This window comes from the organism of the source record quoted next, unplaced genomic scaffold (assembly GCF_019419815.1).
Source record: "Pyrus x bretschneideri cultivar Hongxiangsu unplaced genomic scaffold, Pyrus_bretschneideri_v1 Contig65, whole genome shotgun sequence".
NCBI lineage: Eukaryota > Viridiplantae > Streptophyta > Magnoliopsida > Rosales > Rosaceae > Pyrus > Pyrus x bretschneideri.
The window spans coordinates 1,607,532-1,625,922 of record NW_025999804.1 but is presented as its reverse complement, the minus strand read 5'-3'; the positions used below and the strand labels follow the sequence as shown (position 1 = coordinate 1,625,922).

General features: G+C 39.1%; 1 protein-coding gene across 1 annotated transcript; it reads left to right on the top strand.

Moving 5' to 3' along the window:
• Nucleotides 1-200: 200 nt before the first annotated feature.
• LOC125472167 (protein PHR1-LIKE 3-like) lies at nucleotides 201-6,480 on the top strand. The gene is made up of 7 exons (XM_048573271.1): nucleotides 201-494; nucleotides 588-799; nucleotides 4,069-4,145; nucleotides 4,392-4,446; nucleotides 5,012-5,099; nucleotides 5,197-5,266; nucleotides 5,807-6,480. The coding sequence occupies exons 2-7, from the start codon at nucleotides 601-603 to the stop codon at nucleotides 6,251-6,253; spliced, it is 936 nt and encodes a 311-aa protein (XP_048429228.1). The 5' UTR covers nucleotides 201-494; nucleotides 588-600; the 3' UTR covers nucleotides 6,254-6,480.
• Nucleotides 6,481-18,391: the final 11,911 nt, after the last annotated feature.

Genomic DNA, 18,391 nt, shown 5'->3' with positions numbered 1-18,391 from the left:
GGACCATTTTAGCTAAAAAGCCTTTCAAATATAAAGTAATTTTTCATAGCAAACAAAGACAGCAAACATAACCATATAAATTAACACAGACAGCAAATATATATTTAAAATTAAATAATATATATACTTTTTTATTTCAGTTCGGTTCAGGATTACTGAACAAATGTAAATATGAGATCGATTCCCATATTGAATTTTCAGGATCAGCTCGTTATTGGGTATTGAAATTTTTGAGATTTTCAGTTTTAGATTTTTTCCGTTCAGTTTCGACATTTTTTTGGTTCGGTTTAGAATTTTCGGTTTTTTGTTTTTTCCATCCCTGGACACTCCAGGACATCGCTGTCCAAAAGCTAAGCTGAGCTCATCAGCTCAGTCTTGCTTGCCTATTCCCATTCCCACTCTCCCAGACTCAAGCTCCAACCTCCATTCCTCCGAACCCACTGATTTCTCCTCTCCTTCTTTGCATTTTCGGGGCTCCAACCCCTGAATCCCAGGTACCCATCTTTCCAAACGGGTCTGAAAACAGTTCCGGGTCCTCAATTCGTTCACTTTCTGAAGAAATATTTTGTGGGTTTTTGTTTTTTCAGGAGAAGGTTGAGAATGTACTCTTCTATCCATTCTCTGCCGCTGGATGGGAGTGCTGGTGGGCATGAAAACTATGGTGGGTCGTTGGACGGTTCCAACCTGCCGGGTGATGGTTGCTTGGTTCTGACTACCGATCCAAAGCCCCGGCTCCGGTGGACGGCGGAGCTCCATGATAGGTTTGTGGATGCTGTGACTCAACTTGGTGGCCCTGACAGTGAGTATTGCTTCTTTACTTGTTTGTTAAAGAAATATTGGTTGTGCAGCTCTGAAGTTTGCATATTTGTGGTTTCTGGGATTTTATGTTGGTCTGAATTGTTATTTGGTTATTGGGTTTTTGTTCTTTTAACTATTGCTGCTTTTAATGTGTCTCATTTGTTCTGTGTTTCTTTATTACGTTAAAGGGGAGATATTTTGTTGGAATATTCTACTTTTATTTGAAATTTTACTTCTTTCCCTCCATTGACTTGGTTACGGTTACGTTGGTGGGATAATTTTGATAATTTAGTGTCATGCTGAATTGGAGTGATTTGTGGGGTGTTCTTACTGTCTTTGTTGGGTTTTGGGGTGATTAGGGTGGTTGGAATCATATTTTGGTAGTCATGAGGTTATTTATCATTCATGAGATCGATCACTACAATCATTGCATTCATTATTTTCAAATATCAGTCATCTTGCTTCGTGGTTAATGGTATTTGACAAGCTCTTCTAATGAATTTGAATGACAAATGACATAATTACACAGTTGTAATATCCAATTAAGCGAAGAGAAGAATGAGAGAGTACACAACATTTTAAGTGGTTGGGAAAGTTGCTTACATCCAAACTCTCAACCTTACAAATTTTGAATCCAAATCCCAATACACACAAGCTCTCAATTTTCTCCCACTCCCCTGTTGCTCCCCTCACTATCTTGTAAACTGTTAGGGGCACATAAGGGCCTTGATATAGATTTAGAGGAATATCCTAAACGAATTAGGTGCAGGAAAGCTTACTTAAGGAAGGAAACTTCTTTATGTGTCCTAGTCAATGTAGTCTATCTAGGGGATCCTAAAGAGGAAACTAAACCAAATAGGACCTTGAATCATTTTCTAACAAATCTCCACCTTGACTCAAATGCTCCAACTGAGGCGGAGCCCTGTATTGAGCTGCTCTTACATACCCGGGGTGTAGAAACCTGCTTATGTTCCAACAGTTTAAGGGAGGTCAACAAGTATTAGTGTTAGTAATAGTGCTGCATTGAGGCTGCTTTGTTGTACTTAGGGTTAAGGTTAAGAAAAGTAGTATACTATATATGATTATTCGGATCAGGCGAGAAGCCCTCTCCCTTTCAGTCGGGGATGGAAAAGGCACTGCTTCGTTTCGTTCATCAATCTTTTCTCTTTGGAAGAATCGGGATGAGGCACAGCCTGTTTCAAAGAAGGTGCATGTATGTTCGCGAGGCTTGGCTTCTTTTCTTAAAGCGCCTCAAGAAAGGTCTTTAGTCTCATGTTTCGAAGGTGTACCCAAGAAAGCGGACGTCGTTGACAGCTAAGTAGTTTCCGGTCTCCTCTACTTCGCTTCTGCTGCCCTCTTTAAAAGACTTTTTTTCTATCTCCTCTCTACGGAACCCCGAAAGTTCTGGTTAGAGAAATAGCTTTTCCAATCCCTCGTGAAGATACCACCAGTAATGAAGTTGTTCTCCTCCCCTAAATCTGTTAATTACCACACCACACCCGCGGGGGTGGGGGGTGGGGGCGGGCTAGAAATAGAGAGTATAGAGGAAAGTTCCAGTTTCTGACAGCACAGTTGATGGAGCCGGCTGACGGAGCTACAAGTTCAGGTTTATTATGGAACACCAAAGCCTCTTTGAATCCAGTCTAATGGAAGTCAAGTGGAGCCTAAACTAGGGTCCTCACCTTATGCTCCCAGAGAACTCCCTGGCACTTTATCCCTAAAAAGGATTAAACAAAAAAACTGTCCCGTATAAAGAACACTAGAAAGAAGTCATAGAAAAGACTACAACTCATAGTCAACCCCAGCTACTGAGGAAGTGACTGAAATATCTGGAGTCGGTGGGATAACTAGGAGTGGAAGATGCTAGACACTGGAAGGACTTTGAAAAGGACCGAAATGAGGTGCACGGTTCAAAGAGCACTTGTGTATGTGATGCAAGTGAACGTGTGTGAAAAAGCTGTCGTAAAGTTTCGTTGTTCGTTCCCTTGTCGACCCTATCTATGTTTCTATGATGGCCTAAGAACACGCTCATTGTTCAGCCGTAGAGAGACTTTTGAATTGCGAGGTGCCATTATGAGCTCAATATATACGAGTGTTATTCCGTGAAATAACTCGAACCACCACATCTATCTCTAACAATGAAGTAATACCGTCCTCGGTTGCTTTTTATCTCCACCTTGAATAGGAGCTTTCTCATTCTTGCTTCCAATAGCACCTTAGAGCATCTCCAATCATGCTCTCTATTTTTCAGTTAAATTTTAGCTAAAAAGACCATAAAGTTACTTTAGGAGCTCCCTAAAACAATTCTACTCCAATCACTCTCTAGTTTAGGGGGTCATAATGATTGTGGACCAATAGGAATAGAGTTTTTATTTAAAATTTTATTAAAATATTGGTAATTAATGCTAGGAGCTCGTTTTCTAGAGCATCTCCAGCCATGCTCTCTAATTTTTAATTAAATTTTCGTTTAAAAATACTAGAATGCTAATTTAGGAGCTCCCTAGAAAAGTTTTACTCCAATCACTCTCTAATTTAGGGAGTTATATTGATTGTGGACCATTAGGAATAGAGTTATTATTTAAAATATCATTAAAATTTTAGTAATTAATGCTAGGAGCTCCTTTCTAATTTTAGTAATTAATGCTAGGAGCTCCTTTCTCACTCCCCAGATTTAGGAGCTCCTAGGAGAAACCCAATCTTAGGAGGTGGATAGATAGTGTGATTGGAGATGGATTCTTCCAAATCCTCCCTAAATTTTAGCTAAGTGCTCATTTAGGGAGCCCATTGGAGATGCTCTCACTCCCTAGATTTAGGAGCTCCTATGAGAATCCCTATCTTGGAAGTGGATAGATAGTGTGATTGGAGATGGATTTTTCCAAATCCTCTCTAAAATTTATTTAGGAGCTCATTTAGGGAGCCCATTGGAGATGCTCTAATTTATTTTCTCTAACACCATGATAGATTCATAATGCTTGCAGAAGTTCCACTTTTCACTTAAGTACCTTACATCTTACTAGGAGGGTAGTCACTGTTGTCTCATTTGACTAAGGCATATCTGTGGACCAAACTTCATTGCTTATTATAAATCAGAGTTCAGCTTATATTCAGGATTTTCTTTCTTGTTGCTTGCCAATCTGTATAGCCTTGAGTCCCATTTCATTCAATTTATGTTTCATTTCTTAGTTTCGTTGATGTTTTGGTCAGAAGCTGTATGTCATGGGGTAGCTTGCTTCCTTATTATTACTGTTTTTAAATGCTTTCTTATTGCAGAAGCAACACCTAAGACCATTATGAGAACAATGGGAGTTAAAGGCCTTACCCTTTATCACTTGAAATCGCATCTTCAGGTTTGTTTTTCTTTCCCATTATCTAATTTGTGGTGAGCTAGAGTTGAAATTGTTGAGAGAGAGGGAAAGGAGAGGGAGGAGGGAGGTGGGACGGAGGTAACCTGTATTTTAGACATAAAAGACCAATTAACTGATTAGTATAGCATTTGTATTTCTTACCCTAATTATTTTATTGTATTTTTGGTTAATCTAACATATATACCATTTCCAAATTTTCTGTGTTTAATTGATGATCTATGCTTGCAGAAATATCGATTGGGGAAGCAATCATGCAAAGATTCAGCTGAAATCTCCAAGGATGGTAACTTCAGACACTTAAAAATAAGAGCTGGAACATTGTATTATTAACTACCCTGTACTGTTTCTGTGTCTTTTGTATGATCTGTTATTAAAGGGCAGGAAAATCACAAATACTACCTGAAAGCTGAAACGATCCAACATAATCAGCCCATTTTCAATTTTCATTTTATATGTTTGCTGTAAGTTGTTTTAATACAATCAATCAGTGCAAAGATATTACTATTTTCAGCAGGCTGTGGCCATTCTCTTTTCTTTCCTTTTTCATCTTGGCATCTCCCATCTCGTGTTTTCTGTTGCGTAGTCTGGTTTACCACTTTTTCTAAATCATTTGTTCTAAACTCCATGGGCCACCATTTTTTCATTTTCTTGGAGTGCTGTGCTATCATTATAAATCTTTGAACAACCAAATTCATAACTGTGAACCGTGACATCTGCTGGTGAAAGACGTGTGTTTGTACACATTCTGATTGCTCAAGCAAGTAGTGTTGTATAGTTTGCATGCCTGAAAGATCCTGGTGATAAGCTGTTGATTTTGGAATACTTATTAGTTATGTAATAATATGTAGGGATTGCAGCTTCTTGTATTGCTGATAGCCAGGACACTGGTTCATCCTCGGCAACCTCATCAAGAGTGATTGCGGAAGATTTGAATGAGTATTTGATCTTTCACTTATTACTCCTCTATTACAAATTACTTCTAATGTTAATCTATATATGTCCATGTAATTGTTGCTTTTCATCTTTCAAACAGTGGCTTCCAGGTTACTGAGGCTTTGCGAGTACAAATGGAAGTCCAACGGAGACTGCATGAGCAGCTGGAGGTTAGTCTCTTTTGTGGCTTGTTTAGCTACTAATATGCAGCTTACGGGGTTTTCATTACCTTGAACAATTGCATAGTTCTTTTACAGCATGCACGAACCACATCAACTTGTAAATATAACAGCAGGTCAGAATTCAGGAGCTACTGGCGAGAAAATGTGGTTTCTGTATTACACTGTGGTTTATATGCTGAGAGCTTAACTGCAATTAGTGACAAACTAACTAAATTAATGAAACAGAAAAATACAATTAGAAAGCTGTACAATAGATGGACTAAAGACTAAGCACCAGCTGACATAGTTGACTTGGAATGTATATTCATCCCTTTAGAGAATAGCCTTTTTTATAATGAAACACAATATTTCAGATTGCCTTGGTGGTTTTACCTGTACGCTTACGAGATAAATCCATTTGCAAGCTTGACATAAAATACTCTTAGACCTCCGGTGTAATTATATAATCTTGGTTATTCCCCTTCAAGCAGTATGCTAAATTCGTTGTGATTATTGAGTGCCAATTTCTAATGGCTATAGTGTAAGCAGGTGCAGTGTCGTCTTCAACTTCGAATTGAAGCACAGAGCAAGTATCTTCAGTCTATACTTGAGAAAGCTTGTAAGGCTCTGAAAGACCAGGCTGCCTCGGCCACTGGGCTTGAAGCTGCTAAGGAGGAACTCTCTGAACTAGCTATTAGGGTTTCCAATGACTCTGAAGGGATAGTCCTACTTCATTCTGCAAAAATGCCTTCATTGTCGGAACTTGCTGCCACTCTAGAGAACAGAGATGCCTCCAATGTAATGGTTTGCCTCGGCAACTGCTCTGTTGATAGCTGCTTGACATCAACCGGAAGCCCTGTTTTGCCAATGGATATGAGTTCACTGGCTGCTGCTATGAAGAAAAGACAAAGGCCCTTCTTCGGTAACGGAGACTCGTTGCCTTTGGAGAGCAACATGAGGCAGGAAGTCGAATGGATCATGAGTAATACTGGATGAGTCGCAAGACATTCCTTTAGAAAAGAAGCCTTTTCATTTTATTGTTCTTGTCTAGCAAATCTAAAATGCACCATCTTTTGCTAAATGCACCATCTGTGGTCTGTAAAGCAGATTGTTTGCATATGAGCTCTGGGGATACCATTTAACAGGGACCAACTTGTGTGGCACCAGTACGGTACACCGCCAGTGTTCCCCCGGGCTATACAAGTCATTCTCCTTTTTACACACTGATCTGGCCTGGCGTGTAGGCCTGCGCATAATAGACCGAGAACTAAAACCTAACCCAGTCCTAATCGGAACAAAAACGATCTGTTTGATTTCTTTTAGGTATTTTTTGGGTTTCAATTTAACCGTTTTAGAACATTTCGCTTCTGTACCCGCTCTCTATAAGGTCCGAACTGAACCAAGCTTATTTTTCAATTAAATTTGTTTGCCACGTAGCTCACTTTTGCGTTTTCTAAGGTGCGAACCGCATGTTGCTGACCTTAGGTATAAACAGAATGCGGTCCGATGGATCAAATATGAACAGCTGAAAAATAGTCTATCAAAATGAGCTTAATGTGAAATTAGGTCATCAATGGCTCGTCACTAAATGAAAACAGCACCCGGCGTATTTCAAAAATTTGGGGATTTAAATTCTCCCCCTCCCCGACATCAACAGTAACCTGCTTAAATTTGTCTTCTCCTCCCAAAACTCTTCATCTCCCGCTTTGCCACCTTTAGGGCCACTTGCTTTGGTCACCTTGAGCATGTGGATCTATTGGCCTTTAGTGGGCAATTGGTCCATGAGTTGTCAATGCGTGGAGTGGCAAACCAAGGGATTAAAGACCTAGAGGGGCTCACCTGTTGATGTAGAGGTTGAGCTAGAAAGGATTAGGCTGCTGAGGGAGTCTTTTTCTGAGAAATTAGGGTTGGCAGGTAAAAGTAGCAAGGGGAGGAAAGAAAAGGGCAAAGGTAAAGCCAAGGTCGCCGCAAAGAAAGTGATCAAAAAAATATTTGTGACTTGCAGGGAGGTTGAATGGGTGTTTAAGGAGTGCAAGAACAAGGAGGATGCCTTCAAGCTAGGCCTAATATACTTTGCCGAGGTTATATTGATGAGGCAAAGACCAATGTCGCTATGAATCTGGAGTACCTCCACCTCTTGGAGGATATGGATAGGTTTAACAACTTTGCATGGGGTTCCATTTCATTTGAACAACTTCATGACAGCCTATCGTTCGTTGCCTTCAGGAGAGGTAGAGGTAAAGTTGAGGGGGATGGTGTGGGAGATGAGGAGGAAGAAGAAGAAGTTGGGGGAACCAAACATCTTGCCGATCAACACACTGTACTTATATGGGAGATGTTCATGGTGGAGATGATAGGAGCATATTTATGCTACTTAGTTATGTTGTTTCCTTGCATTTATGAAGTTAATTACTATTTATTTCAGTCTTTTAAGTTATTTTCGTATGTTTTTAGGTCCTAATGGCAAAAGGAGCAAGAAAGTGCATTTTTAGGCTATTTGGAGCATTTTTGGGCATGGATTGGATAGCTTAACCATGGAGCAAAGAGGATGGACGAAATTGAAGTCAAGAAGGGCTAGGAAAGGCTACATATCTGGTGGAAGAAGTCCTAATGCAATGAAGATAAGGAAGAAGCAAGAAACAAGGAACCTTATCCAACCTTATCTTATCCTATCCTAGAAACCTTATCCTATCCTAACTCTAACATTATCCTATTCTATCCTATCCAAATCAGGTTTAGGAGTTGCAATCCTTCCTCTGCACCTATATCTTGAGTCCTTATCCATTTAGGTCCAGAAATCTACCCTTTACCCATTCTAGAAGTCTAAATTCTGCCAAAAAATACTTAGTTTCTAGAAGCCCTTAATTTCTGGCGAAAATTCCCTATCCCTTTCCCTTTTGGTTTCTACAAAGACTTAACCCTTTTTCCATGGGATTGTGCAATCCTTGTCCTTCACTAAGTGTGCATAATTAGCCTATATAAACAGCCAATGCCTCACCATTTAATCTATCCACTCACTCATTCATTCATTCAAACTTTCAGCCATCAAACACCACAATCCATTCTACACCACCCTAGTGCCGCAAGCAAGGAAGCAAGGAGAGGAGGACTTGTGCAATCTGCCATCCAAGGAGGGTTCGAAATCTGCCCTTGGAGTGTGGAGAGTTTCTAGGTGTATTCTATCCTTAGTCTTAGTTCAATGTTTAAATTTAATTATCTTTGTTTTGCGAACATGAGGAACTAACTTCTTTTTAGTTAGAGGAGAATTTGAAGCCATGATTATATGTTTTAGATGAATTGATTACGTCCGGTTATTATTTCTTAAGGCATGAATGTGATTTGCTTATCTAAGTTATTAAAACTGGTTTATGTATGTGGGTTGGGGGTTAACACTTAAGTTGCATGCATAAACTTGATGCTAGAGTATAGGGGGGTTTCACATAATTGTTATTCACTTATATTCAAAAGTAGTGGAGGTTGCTAGTCACAATCGCGTCAAGTAAATCCTTGGTATGAGTCTCATGTGTTTCATAGTGATGAATGCCTTGTCAATGCTTATAGTTTTCACAAAACTTAATGACTTTTGATATGTATCTTTGTTATGCGTCTCATATAAAGAACTTGAAAAAGATAGTTTGGTTTAGATGCGTATTCCATCTAATTCAATGAAATAAGGAAAACTTGAGGGTTAGTTGTGCGATGCAACTAATTTGGGGCGTTGTCATTCATAGTCTAAAGGAGTAATAACTGGACATTGGTTCGTATGCATATATCATGTGTGGAGAAGGACCCTCTAACTAGCCTTCCACCCATTTATTTTACCTAAATTCGTTTTTCAAAAGTGTTTTCTATAAAGTTTTTGTTTTGAGTCTAAAATTCGTCAAAAACAATCCCCATGTTATTTAGTCTTCATATTTGAGTCAAAACTTGTTTTCCTTGAGTCTTTTGAGTCTAGTCAAGTCCTATTTTCGTCCAAAACCTTTATTGAGTCTAAAAGTGAGTCTTTTTGAGTATTGGTTGCTGTTTTAAGTGTCTAAAGTTAGTTTTGAGTCCATAGAGTCTAGTTTAGTGTTTTTGAGTCTTATTTACATAGATTAGCATCCCTAGTTAATCCCCGGTCTAGAACGATCCCTACTTACATCTCTACTACAATTGTCACAAATAGGGTTTAATTTGTGTGTCAAGTTAATTTTCACATCAGGAGACCTTGTTGGTGTCAATCCTTGTAACACCCAATTTCAAGGTGAACTTACAGTTGTCTTTTTTGACAACAATTGTCAATTCCCCACGGTTATGGACTGGGAATGGGTTTGCTCATGATGGAAGCTTCAGTAAGGAGATTGATCTCCTAGGGCGGGAAGAAGTTGCAAGAACTGGGAAGTTGTGAGCCATTGAGTAAGTCCTAGAATAGGTGGAAATTTTCAGTAATTGGTTTGAATGAAGAGAGAGCAAAGAGATTATGCCATGGACAATTAAGACCACCTATAAATAGAGGATTAAGGTGACATGCAGAACATAACCAACAAGATAATGATTCCAAATATTGCAGTTACATGTGCATGCAAACTTAGAGTCCCCAACATGCGCCTAGGGGAAATGAAAAGCCTCCTTAATTGATAATGGCCAGCCAAACGTGGCAAAATACATGTGCCTGGAGGAAATGAAAAGCCTCCTTAATTGATAATGGACAGCCAAACATGGCAAAAAGAGGGTACAACCTCCAGCCGTCAGTTTATTACACATATGATGACGGGTTGTGAAACGTTATGATAATAAACCATAGATAAAAAACCGTCCTAGAAGAAACGACCTAGTTCAGACAAGTAAGCTATGATTGGATCTCTAAGCCAAAACCAAACCCTAAAGTAAAATCCCCCCCCCCCCTCCCCCTTCTCCTTTCCAATGCACACCACTAGATTTACCACGTGGGTGGCTAAAATTTAGCCTCATTTTAAACATTCATCGTGGGACTGCATTTTCCTCCACCCCATTGCTACGTCAAATTATACATGTGACCGCCTTAGGTTATGCCACGTTTAATTAAATGTGTAATAAAAAATTTTGAAAAATAAAAAGTAATAATAAAAATAATAAAAATGTGAAAACCATATTATACACACACACACACACACATATATATATAGAAAGCAAATGCCCACTCACTAGTAAGTAGCAGGATCATAGCCCCCTAGCTTCGCTTGTCCATGCTTATCCTCAGGGTACGTCTCACCTATATGCGAAATAACTAATTTTACATAAATTTTAAAGCACATACACAAACCTTAGGAATAACTTCTCATACGTTGCTCAAATGAGGCGTTTGAATATACCAAAATGATCTACTCGACAATACGAACACCCCCATATTTTTAGAAAAAATTTGAACGTCACACACGCTAGCCACGTGCAGGCATGTGCCTGGCACACTGACTGAATCCCTATCAACGTTAGGGAATATTTTGTTAAATAGTAGAAGATTCCATTTAAAAACTAACGGAGTTACCTGACACCGACAATATATTCCATCAAAGTTGACCGAATATTCGCTTCCTTCTCAAGTGGCTTTGCCGGAGCCGCTGCCGGCCGCCGTCTGTTATGCCGGAAACTGGAGAAATTTCAAACTTCAATATCTTTGTTATTTCTCCACCAAAAATCATAAGTTTGATATGAATTTGAAGCGCTCAAATAGTAGAACATAACCTTACTTGCTAGGGGTCCTAAAATACTAGGGATGTTAGATGAGTACCAAAATACTTCGTGAACCCCGAGTGTTCCGACGTTCAAACCACTCCAAAATTGTTCCAAAATACTAGGATGTTAGATGAGTACCTTCTTAAGTCTCAAAACCAAATAAATCCTTCGTGATCACGTCAGAAGAAATTGGACCCCTCGCCGGAGCTTGGGTTTCCCGAGTTCTCGACGTCTAATCTTCGAACTAATATTATGGTTAGACTCGTGAGGTCACGAGGAATATGATGGTGACAAGTTTATGTTCGATCTAAGGTATTTTGATGAAAGTGGGTGTGTGTGTGTGTGTGTGTGTGTGTGAGGGTTTTGGGTGTACGGACAGAAAAGAATCGAGAAAGAGGGGAAGGGTAAGGGTATTGGTGTACGTGCGTGTGTGTGTGTATATGTGTGTGATCATGGATTGGCCAAAATGAAATAACAACAAGCCCTGGTTGGGCTGCCGTGGGAAAAAGGAAGAGGAAATGTTATGTGGCCCAAACATAAATAAAACCAACCCAAAATAATATTTCTACCAAGTCTCGCTCTAAAATCATCGTAACATTTTTGTTACGGAACCGATTCGACCCTAATTCACGTCAACGCGCTTATGATGTCGAGTATGATTTAATTACGTCAGCGAGAATCAATTTAAATCTAAATACGTACATCCACGTCACTAAACCACGAGGGCATTATCATCATTTTACACTCTCGGGGAGAAAATATATAATAATTCGGGACGGGTCATCACACTAATTGTGTTCATTTTAGTTTAGTAGCGTATGATACTCCCACTATTTGTTTTGTTTAAAAACAAATCAATATCAAAAACGAATTTTTCAATTATTGGAAGTAACTACTACTACTACCAAGGTTTTTGCATTCCTTTGAATTTGGACTTTATTTGGGAGCCCAAACATCTAAGCCCGTAACCTTTGTATTCCACGTGGATAAGTTTGATAGAGAACCAGCCTAGTTTTTTATTTTCCTAGCAAGCTAACCAACTTAGTTAGGGAGGAACCAAGCCTTGACCCTTATAATCACTTGAAAGCCCAGCAAGACATGCATTTAATAAAGAGAGAAGTAGACTTTCCCTTTCTAGCTCACGCAGAAGTCCAACGCGCGAAAGCCATGAGGCGCGCTATCGAAAGTAACGCTTGTGGAAAGCTGACCCGAGAAACTCACACCTTGGGAAGAAGACATGATGTAGGTTTTACAGTCTAGCCTCCTTACACGGCTCTTTGGATGACTATGGGCTTATTAGGTTGTTTCAACAACGAGCCAACATTGTTGAATAAGATGTAAGGAAGATTGTATTGTTTTAATAACGTGCTTTCAATCCAATTAAAACATTTTTCATTGAGCCATTAGAAGCGAAAGACAATCATTCATTGCTAATCAGGGCATTGGACCCAACAAATCTTTAATCTCATGAAAACCCCTTTTAATATGTCTCCCTACCAATAGTTAAAGAAACTCTAGTCTAGTACTAGAGGGAATCAACTAATTGAAAGAGATAAAGAAGTAATAAGAATTACAAACTGATTTGTATAAATTCCTACAAATTACATATACTAAGAGGGATAGAAAGATTCATGTCTAATGTGTTGTAGTCCAATTGAAATAGTAATTAAAACACATTCCCAAGGTTCAAACCATTTGAATTTAGCGGCCTTTCTCATAGCTCAATTATCGTTTAAGGCACAAGTCCATAGTCAACCATTTTTCTAACTACTTAAGCACATTAAATAATTTAATTGGAATGCAACCTAATCAATTATATTTAGTACATATGGGCATAATTATATGATGAGTTTAAACTACAAACAAAATTAAAATCAAAATATTTTGTCCTCTAGGGAGGTGGGGCCGAAATGCAAATATAGAAAGTTAGGGGCCAAACCACAAATACTAGAAAGTATAGTCAACTTTTCAAATTGCAAAAGAGCCTACATGGGGCCCTTTGAAAGGGAGTGGCCGGCCATACTTCTCCCCTTATGTCAAAATTAAAGGGCCATGCCTTTCCTTGTCACCTTTTGTAGTTGTTTACTTTTAGGCATGGCTTTAGGTATGGCCTCCTAGTCAAGTCTAGGATGGAGTAAATCTAGGGAAAGTTCTTAATAGAAAGTTTAATACCCAAATACAAAATCAAAGTATGAACTTCAAGAACAAAGATATGAACACCAAGAACAAAACCATGAAAACAATTTCAAGATTTGCACTTTCTTGGTGGTTTTTCAAACCAAAAACACGAGTTCCATCGGAACTCCGAAGTTAAGCGAGTTCGGACGAGAGCATTATGGGTGATCCACTGGGAAGTTTTCGTGTGAGTTCCCAGAAACAAAACCATGAGGGCATGGTCGTGGCCCAAAGCGGACAATATCGGGCTATGGTGGAGTCGAGCCCGGGATGTGGTGGGGGCCCAGGCTGGGATGTGACACAAGGCCTTGGCTTTCTAGCTTAAAAGGGTCTCTATGTGACTTAAAATAAAACACAAACACAAGCCAAAAAATCTCCCCAAAACCGTGCCCTCCCCTGTGGTACAAAAGCCCCAAATTTTATTCAAAAACTCACTCTTCATTCATGCATACAAAACACTTTTTGCATACATATCTTTTTTTCAACTCTTGAAACACATTTTTCAACACTTGAAAAACAAAAGATAAACATATCTAGAATGAAGAAACAATTTGTCAAACATAAAATCAAATCCCATATACATAAAATCCAAAAGGACACATCAAATATAAACCTTTGGCTTTGATACCACTTAAAGGGAAATAATGAAATTTATAGTGGGACTTCTAGTGACTAGCGTGCATATACAATTCTAAATTTATATACATAAGCAATGGAAGAATATTATCACATATCATCAAAGCTATAGTCATGCAAATCCCCTTCAAGAAGCATAGGTTCATATACGATGGATCAAACAAAATATTGAAGAACAAAGTGAAGGTTGAGATTTATACCCCTTGATCCAGACTTTAGACCAAGGATGGACCACCTCCAAGCTCTTTGTTCTTGGAACACCTTGAGTCTAGCCTCCCTCCTTGTTTCCTCCACGTTGATAGATTTGGAACTCCTTTGATTATCCTCTAGTCTCCAAAGTAGAAGACCTCTAAAGATCCACACCCACTAGTGTAGTGAGATAGATGTTGGAATAACTAAAAGGAGAAGAGATGATTACCTATTTCCCCTCTTGGTGGCCGGCTATGTATGTGTGTAGAGATAGAGAGAGAGAGAGAGAGACTTGTTTTTCTCTTGTTGAAAAGTTCACACAAAAAGCCCTAATGAAACTTCTCACTCAACTCTCTTTATAAAGGTAAAAGAAGTAGGTCAACTAATTGACTCTTTCTCTCTCTTCTTTCCTCATCTTTGGCCGGCCCCTTAGTGTCGGTTTGGACTATAGGTTTTTATTATTTCAAGTCATCCTATGCTTGAATAAAAAGCCCAATGGGTTTGGGCCCGATGGGCCCTAATGAACCCGAACTTTTCTTTAAGCCCGAAACGATTTTCATCATTTCTATGATTTCTTTAGACTTTCTAATTAATCATGGCACTTAGTTAATCCAATTAATTAATTCCATCATCCTTTAGTTGTCTCATCACAAGAGTGTATTGGTGTACAATCATTTTAGGTTCTAATTAGCGAGGCAGTGAGGTGATTGGTACCAATCCAATTGATTAATATTTATCCAATCACTCAATGAATTAAAACTTGCTTTTAATTCTCCTTCTTTTTTGATGACTACTTATTTAATCATCTAGAATAACCCACAAGCCATGAGTGACATCTAACCATATATCATGGCTACCCAAGCTAAAGTAGAATTTGGTTGGAGAACCTATTCAGTTGGAAGTACAATGTAATTCGATCCTTCTCTAATACAATACTCACAATCATATTACTAGGGTATGGATACTTAATGTCAAACCCCTAACATAATTATACTAGTTATATGATTCAACTGAGTCGTATAGGAACGCCTTCCATCATTACGCTCGATACTTCGGCCAAAGATTCTCAAATCATATCATCGAGTATTCTTCCTCTCATAATGAAGATTAAAGATCCCTTGTTGATCATTCACATGCCTCTAAAAATACATGACTGACCCCAACAATGCATAGAACACATCCAAGATGAGATGTGGTCATGTCTCATTATCAAATGATCAATAATGCATCCTCAAGACAACTATGATGTCTCATGTCAAAGGATTACTTACATTATTCCAACCAGTAGAGTTACTTGCTTGACATGTGAGTAGACCTCCATGCAAGTACTCTCATTTGATTGTGTTCAGTGAACTCATTCCTTTAATGAGCACATACATACTTGTCTTAGTGTCACTACACGAATGGCTTGAGACTTTCCATCGTTCCCATTTGAAGGGGACATAGTATGTACTGGTCTATGTATTGTCTGTGTCTCTCTAACAATCCTATGATCAGGAACCTTTTGGACATATGGTTATGTGAAGAAGGTCTCTGCAGTCTAACATCATTAGATTACTTCTTCCATTGGTCCATTATCCAAGGATTCACTATTTTGGATGTATATCGTTTATTGAGATAGTCCTAATAAGTGACTTTGCCCTTTTGTTGTATTAGAGTTATCTACACATATAGACATTGTCCTGAAAGGTTTCTTCCAAAGATTGACTTTCAAGGCATGTCTCCAACAAGATGGACTTTTGTTGAAATGCTTAGGCCAAGAAGAATCAATGAGAGTGATGGCCGAAGTACATGAGTGAATCTGTGGAGCACACCAAGCTGGAACTAAGATGAGGTGGTTGCTCAGAAGATATGGCTATTTCTGGCCCGAGATGGAGAAAGATTGCAAGGCTTATGCCTGAGGATGCGAAGAATGCCAAAGACATGGACCCCTCCAACACGTGCCTTCAATACTTTTGAATCCAGTGGTAAAGCCTTAGCCTTTCAAAGGATGTGCAATGGACTTCATTGGGCAAATTTACCTGGCTTATAACAAGGGGCACACTTTCATAATTATAGCAGCAGATTATTTTACCAAGTGGGTAGAAGCTTCAACCGTGAAGACTATCACTTCAGCTGCTATCAAAAAGTTCATTGAAACCAACATCTTACATAGATATGGGGTGCCCAAGACAATTGTTATAGATCGCAGACCATCTTTTGTCTCAAAAGAAGTAGAAGAATTTGCAAACAAGTTAGAGATAAAAATGATCCAGTCTAGTCCTTATTTCCCCTAATCAAATGGTCAAATAGAAGCCAACAGCAAGATCTTGGTAAACATTATTAAGAAAATGGTAGCAGATAGTCCATAGAGATGGCAAGAGAAGTTGGGAGAGACTCTTTAGGCCTACAGAACCTCCAAAAGAGCAGGAACTGGAACTACTCATTATAACTTAATCTACGGGCAAGATGTTGTGCTTCCTATAGAAATCCATATGAGTTCAGTCAAACTTCAAAGCCAATTTGGTCTGCACATTGAGGAATACATTCAAGTTATGCTTCAAGAGGTTGAAGATTTGGATGTAGCCCGAATTGAAGCCTTGAATAAGATCTAAGAAGGGAAGATAGTTGTTGCCCAAGCTTATAATAAGAAAGTAAAGTTGAAAACCTTCAAAGAAGGGGAGTTAGTATGGAAGGCAATTCTGCCTTTAGGAGCTCAAGTTAGAGGTTTCGAGAAGTGGAGCCCTACTTGGGAAGGTCCTTTCATTGTCAACCAAATGTTGGATAAAGGAGGATATTACTTGACAGATTTAGAAGGAAACTTGCAAAAGCATCCAGTCAATGCTAAGCTTTTGAAGAAATATCACCCAAATTTATAGGATGTCAGGGATTGCTATACCGAGGAGGTCTAAGTTTTTGAGAAAAGTTGAAGTTAGTTCATGCAGTTAAAGCTTCCAAGAACAAAAAGACAAGTTGATATGAAGAAGGAAATCATTTTATTTCAACAAAAGAAGGAAGTTACAAAACTTTAGCTCAACAGTTTTACATCTTTTGCTAGGGCAAATATTCTAGAGTAATATGTTTACATAATAGTGAAAATCCTACCAGGTTCTTCTAAGTACATGTTGTTATTGGCTAGTTGGGCTTCAGAGCCTTCAACTTCTTGGTTCACCTTCATCACTCCTTCTATTTTCTTGTAAAGTTGACTTGCCAAGGTCATCTTCTCAACCTTCAAAGTGGAAAGTTGCTCTTCCAACTTTTGAATCTCGGACTCTACCACCATGATCCTATCTTTCGTTGATGATCCCTCCTTTACCAGTTGTTGAAGTGTGGTTGAAGTCCGAGTGTATTTTTCTCTATAACACTTCACTTTGTTGGATGCTTGCTCTGTCCGTTGATGTTGATCCCTCAACACCTGCAGCTTCTCAAAGAAATTGAGAAATGACTCATATTGAGCCTTTGACATCAACTAAGCCTTGTAAAGTTCAGTCTAAGCCTTCTCAGCATCATGAAGAACCTTGAGGCTCAAGGAAGCTGTAAAATTTCTCTTCATCCATTCCCTAAAGACTTGACATGCATCTTGAAGAAGTTAGGGCTCTGAAGGGCGCCTTGGAGACCTTAGTTTAGTCTAGATTTACCTGAACTCTCTGACAAGTTCGAGCAAATATGCCACTACATGAATGGATGCAAGGCGTGGGGGTATCACTCTAACACCTTTGGTGGTAGCAGAGGAGGCAACTATGGTTGGAAGAGAAGGAAGGAACCTAGAAGTAGGAATGCAAGTGGCAATAGCAGTAGCAATCTTTTTCTTCTTTGACCGAGGAATAGGGATCCCTGTAACCCCATAAGCCAAAAGAGGCCTTGGAAAAGCTTCTTTGCACACTAAGGGAAGAGGAGATTAGCTCGAACCCTCACCAGAACCCTGTTGCAAACCAAGGAAAATGGATTAAAAAGATAGTCTATAATTGAAATAAGGCTACAAAACGGAAGATGGTATAGTTGGGTTGAGCTTAGGGCCCTGGTGGAAAAAATGAGGAGCTGTTATTGCCTTTGATGGTTGGGGAGGGATTAGCCTCGCTTACTGAAGGAAGAGGACTGTTGCTTGAACCTGCACCAAAAACTTGAAACACAAAAAGAAAATACAAATGTTAACAAACTAATTTATATAAAGAAGATAATAGAAGTAAAAATTCTTGTATACCTAGGATAAGGTTTAAGATTGTGGGATAGGCACTTCTGTTACCATAGCTGCCCTGGAATAAGCAGGCAAGCTGGCCCGAAAAGTAGCCAAAGAAGCCCGCGAGCTAGTTACCTCTGTGACCACAAGGACCTTAGGAATTATGGGCTCCCCAAAGGTCAGGTGCTAGAGAAGACAGAAAAGGCAAACGCAAGATATAAGTATAAAAGAAGAAAGAACTTTAAACATAGGAAGGTTCGAGCAAACAATACTCACTAAGTTGTTGT

What these genes read in the sequence shown, in the direction of transcription:
- LOC125472167 (XM_048573271.1), top strand. Translation starts at nt 601, where the DNA reads ATGTACTCTTCTATCCATTCTCTGCCGCTGGATGGGAGTGCTGGTGGG. An exon ending in ACTTGAAATCGCATCTTCAG is followed by an intron (nt 4,146 to 4,391) that starts GTTTGTTTTTCT and finishes CTATGCTTGCAG; the next exon opens with AAATATCGATTGGGGAAGCA. An exon ending in AGCTGAAATCTCCAAGGATG is followed by an intron (nt 4,447 to 5,011) that starts GTAACTTCAGAC and finishes AATAATATGTAG; the next exon opens with GGATTGCAGCTTCTTGTATT.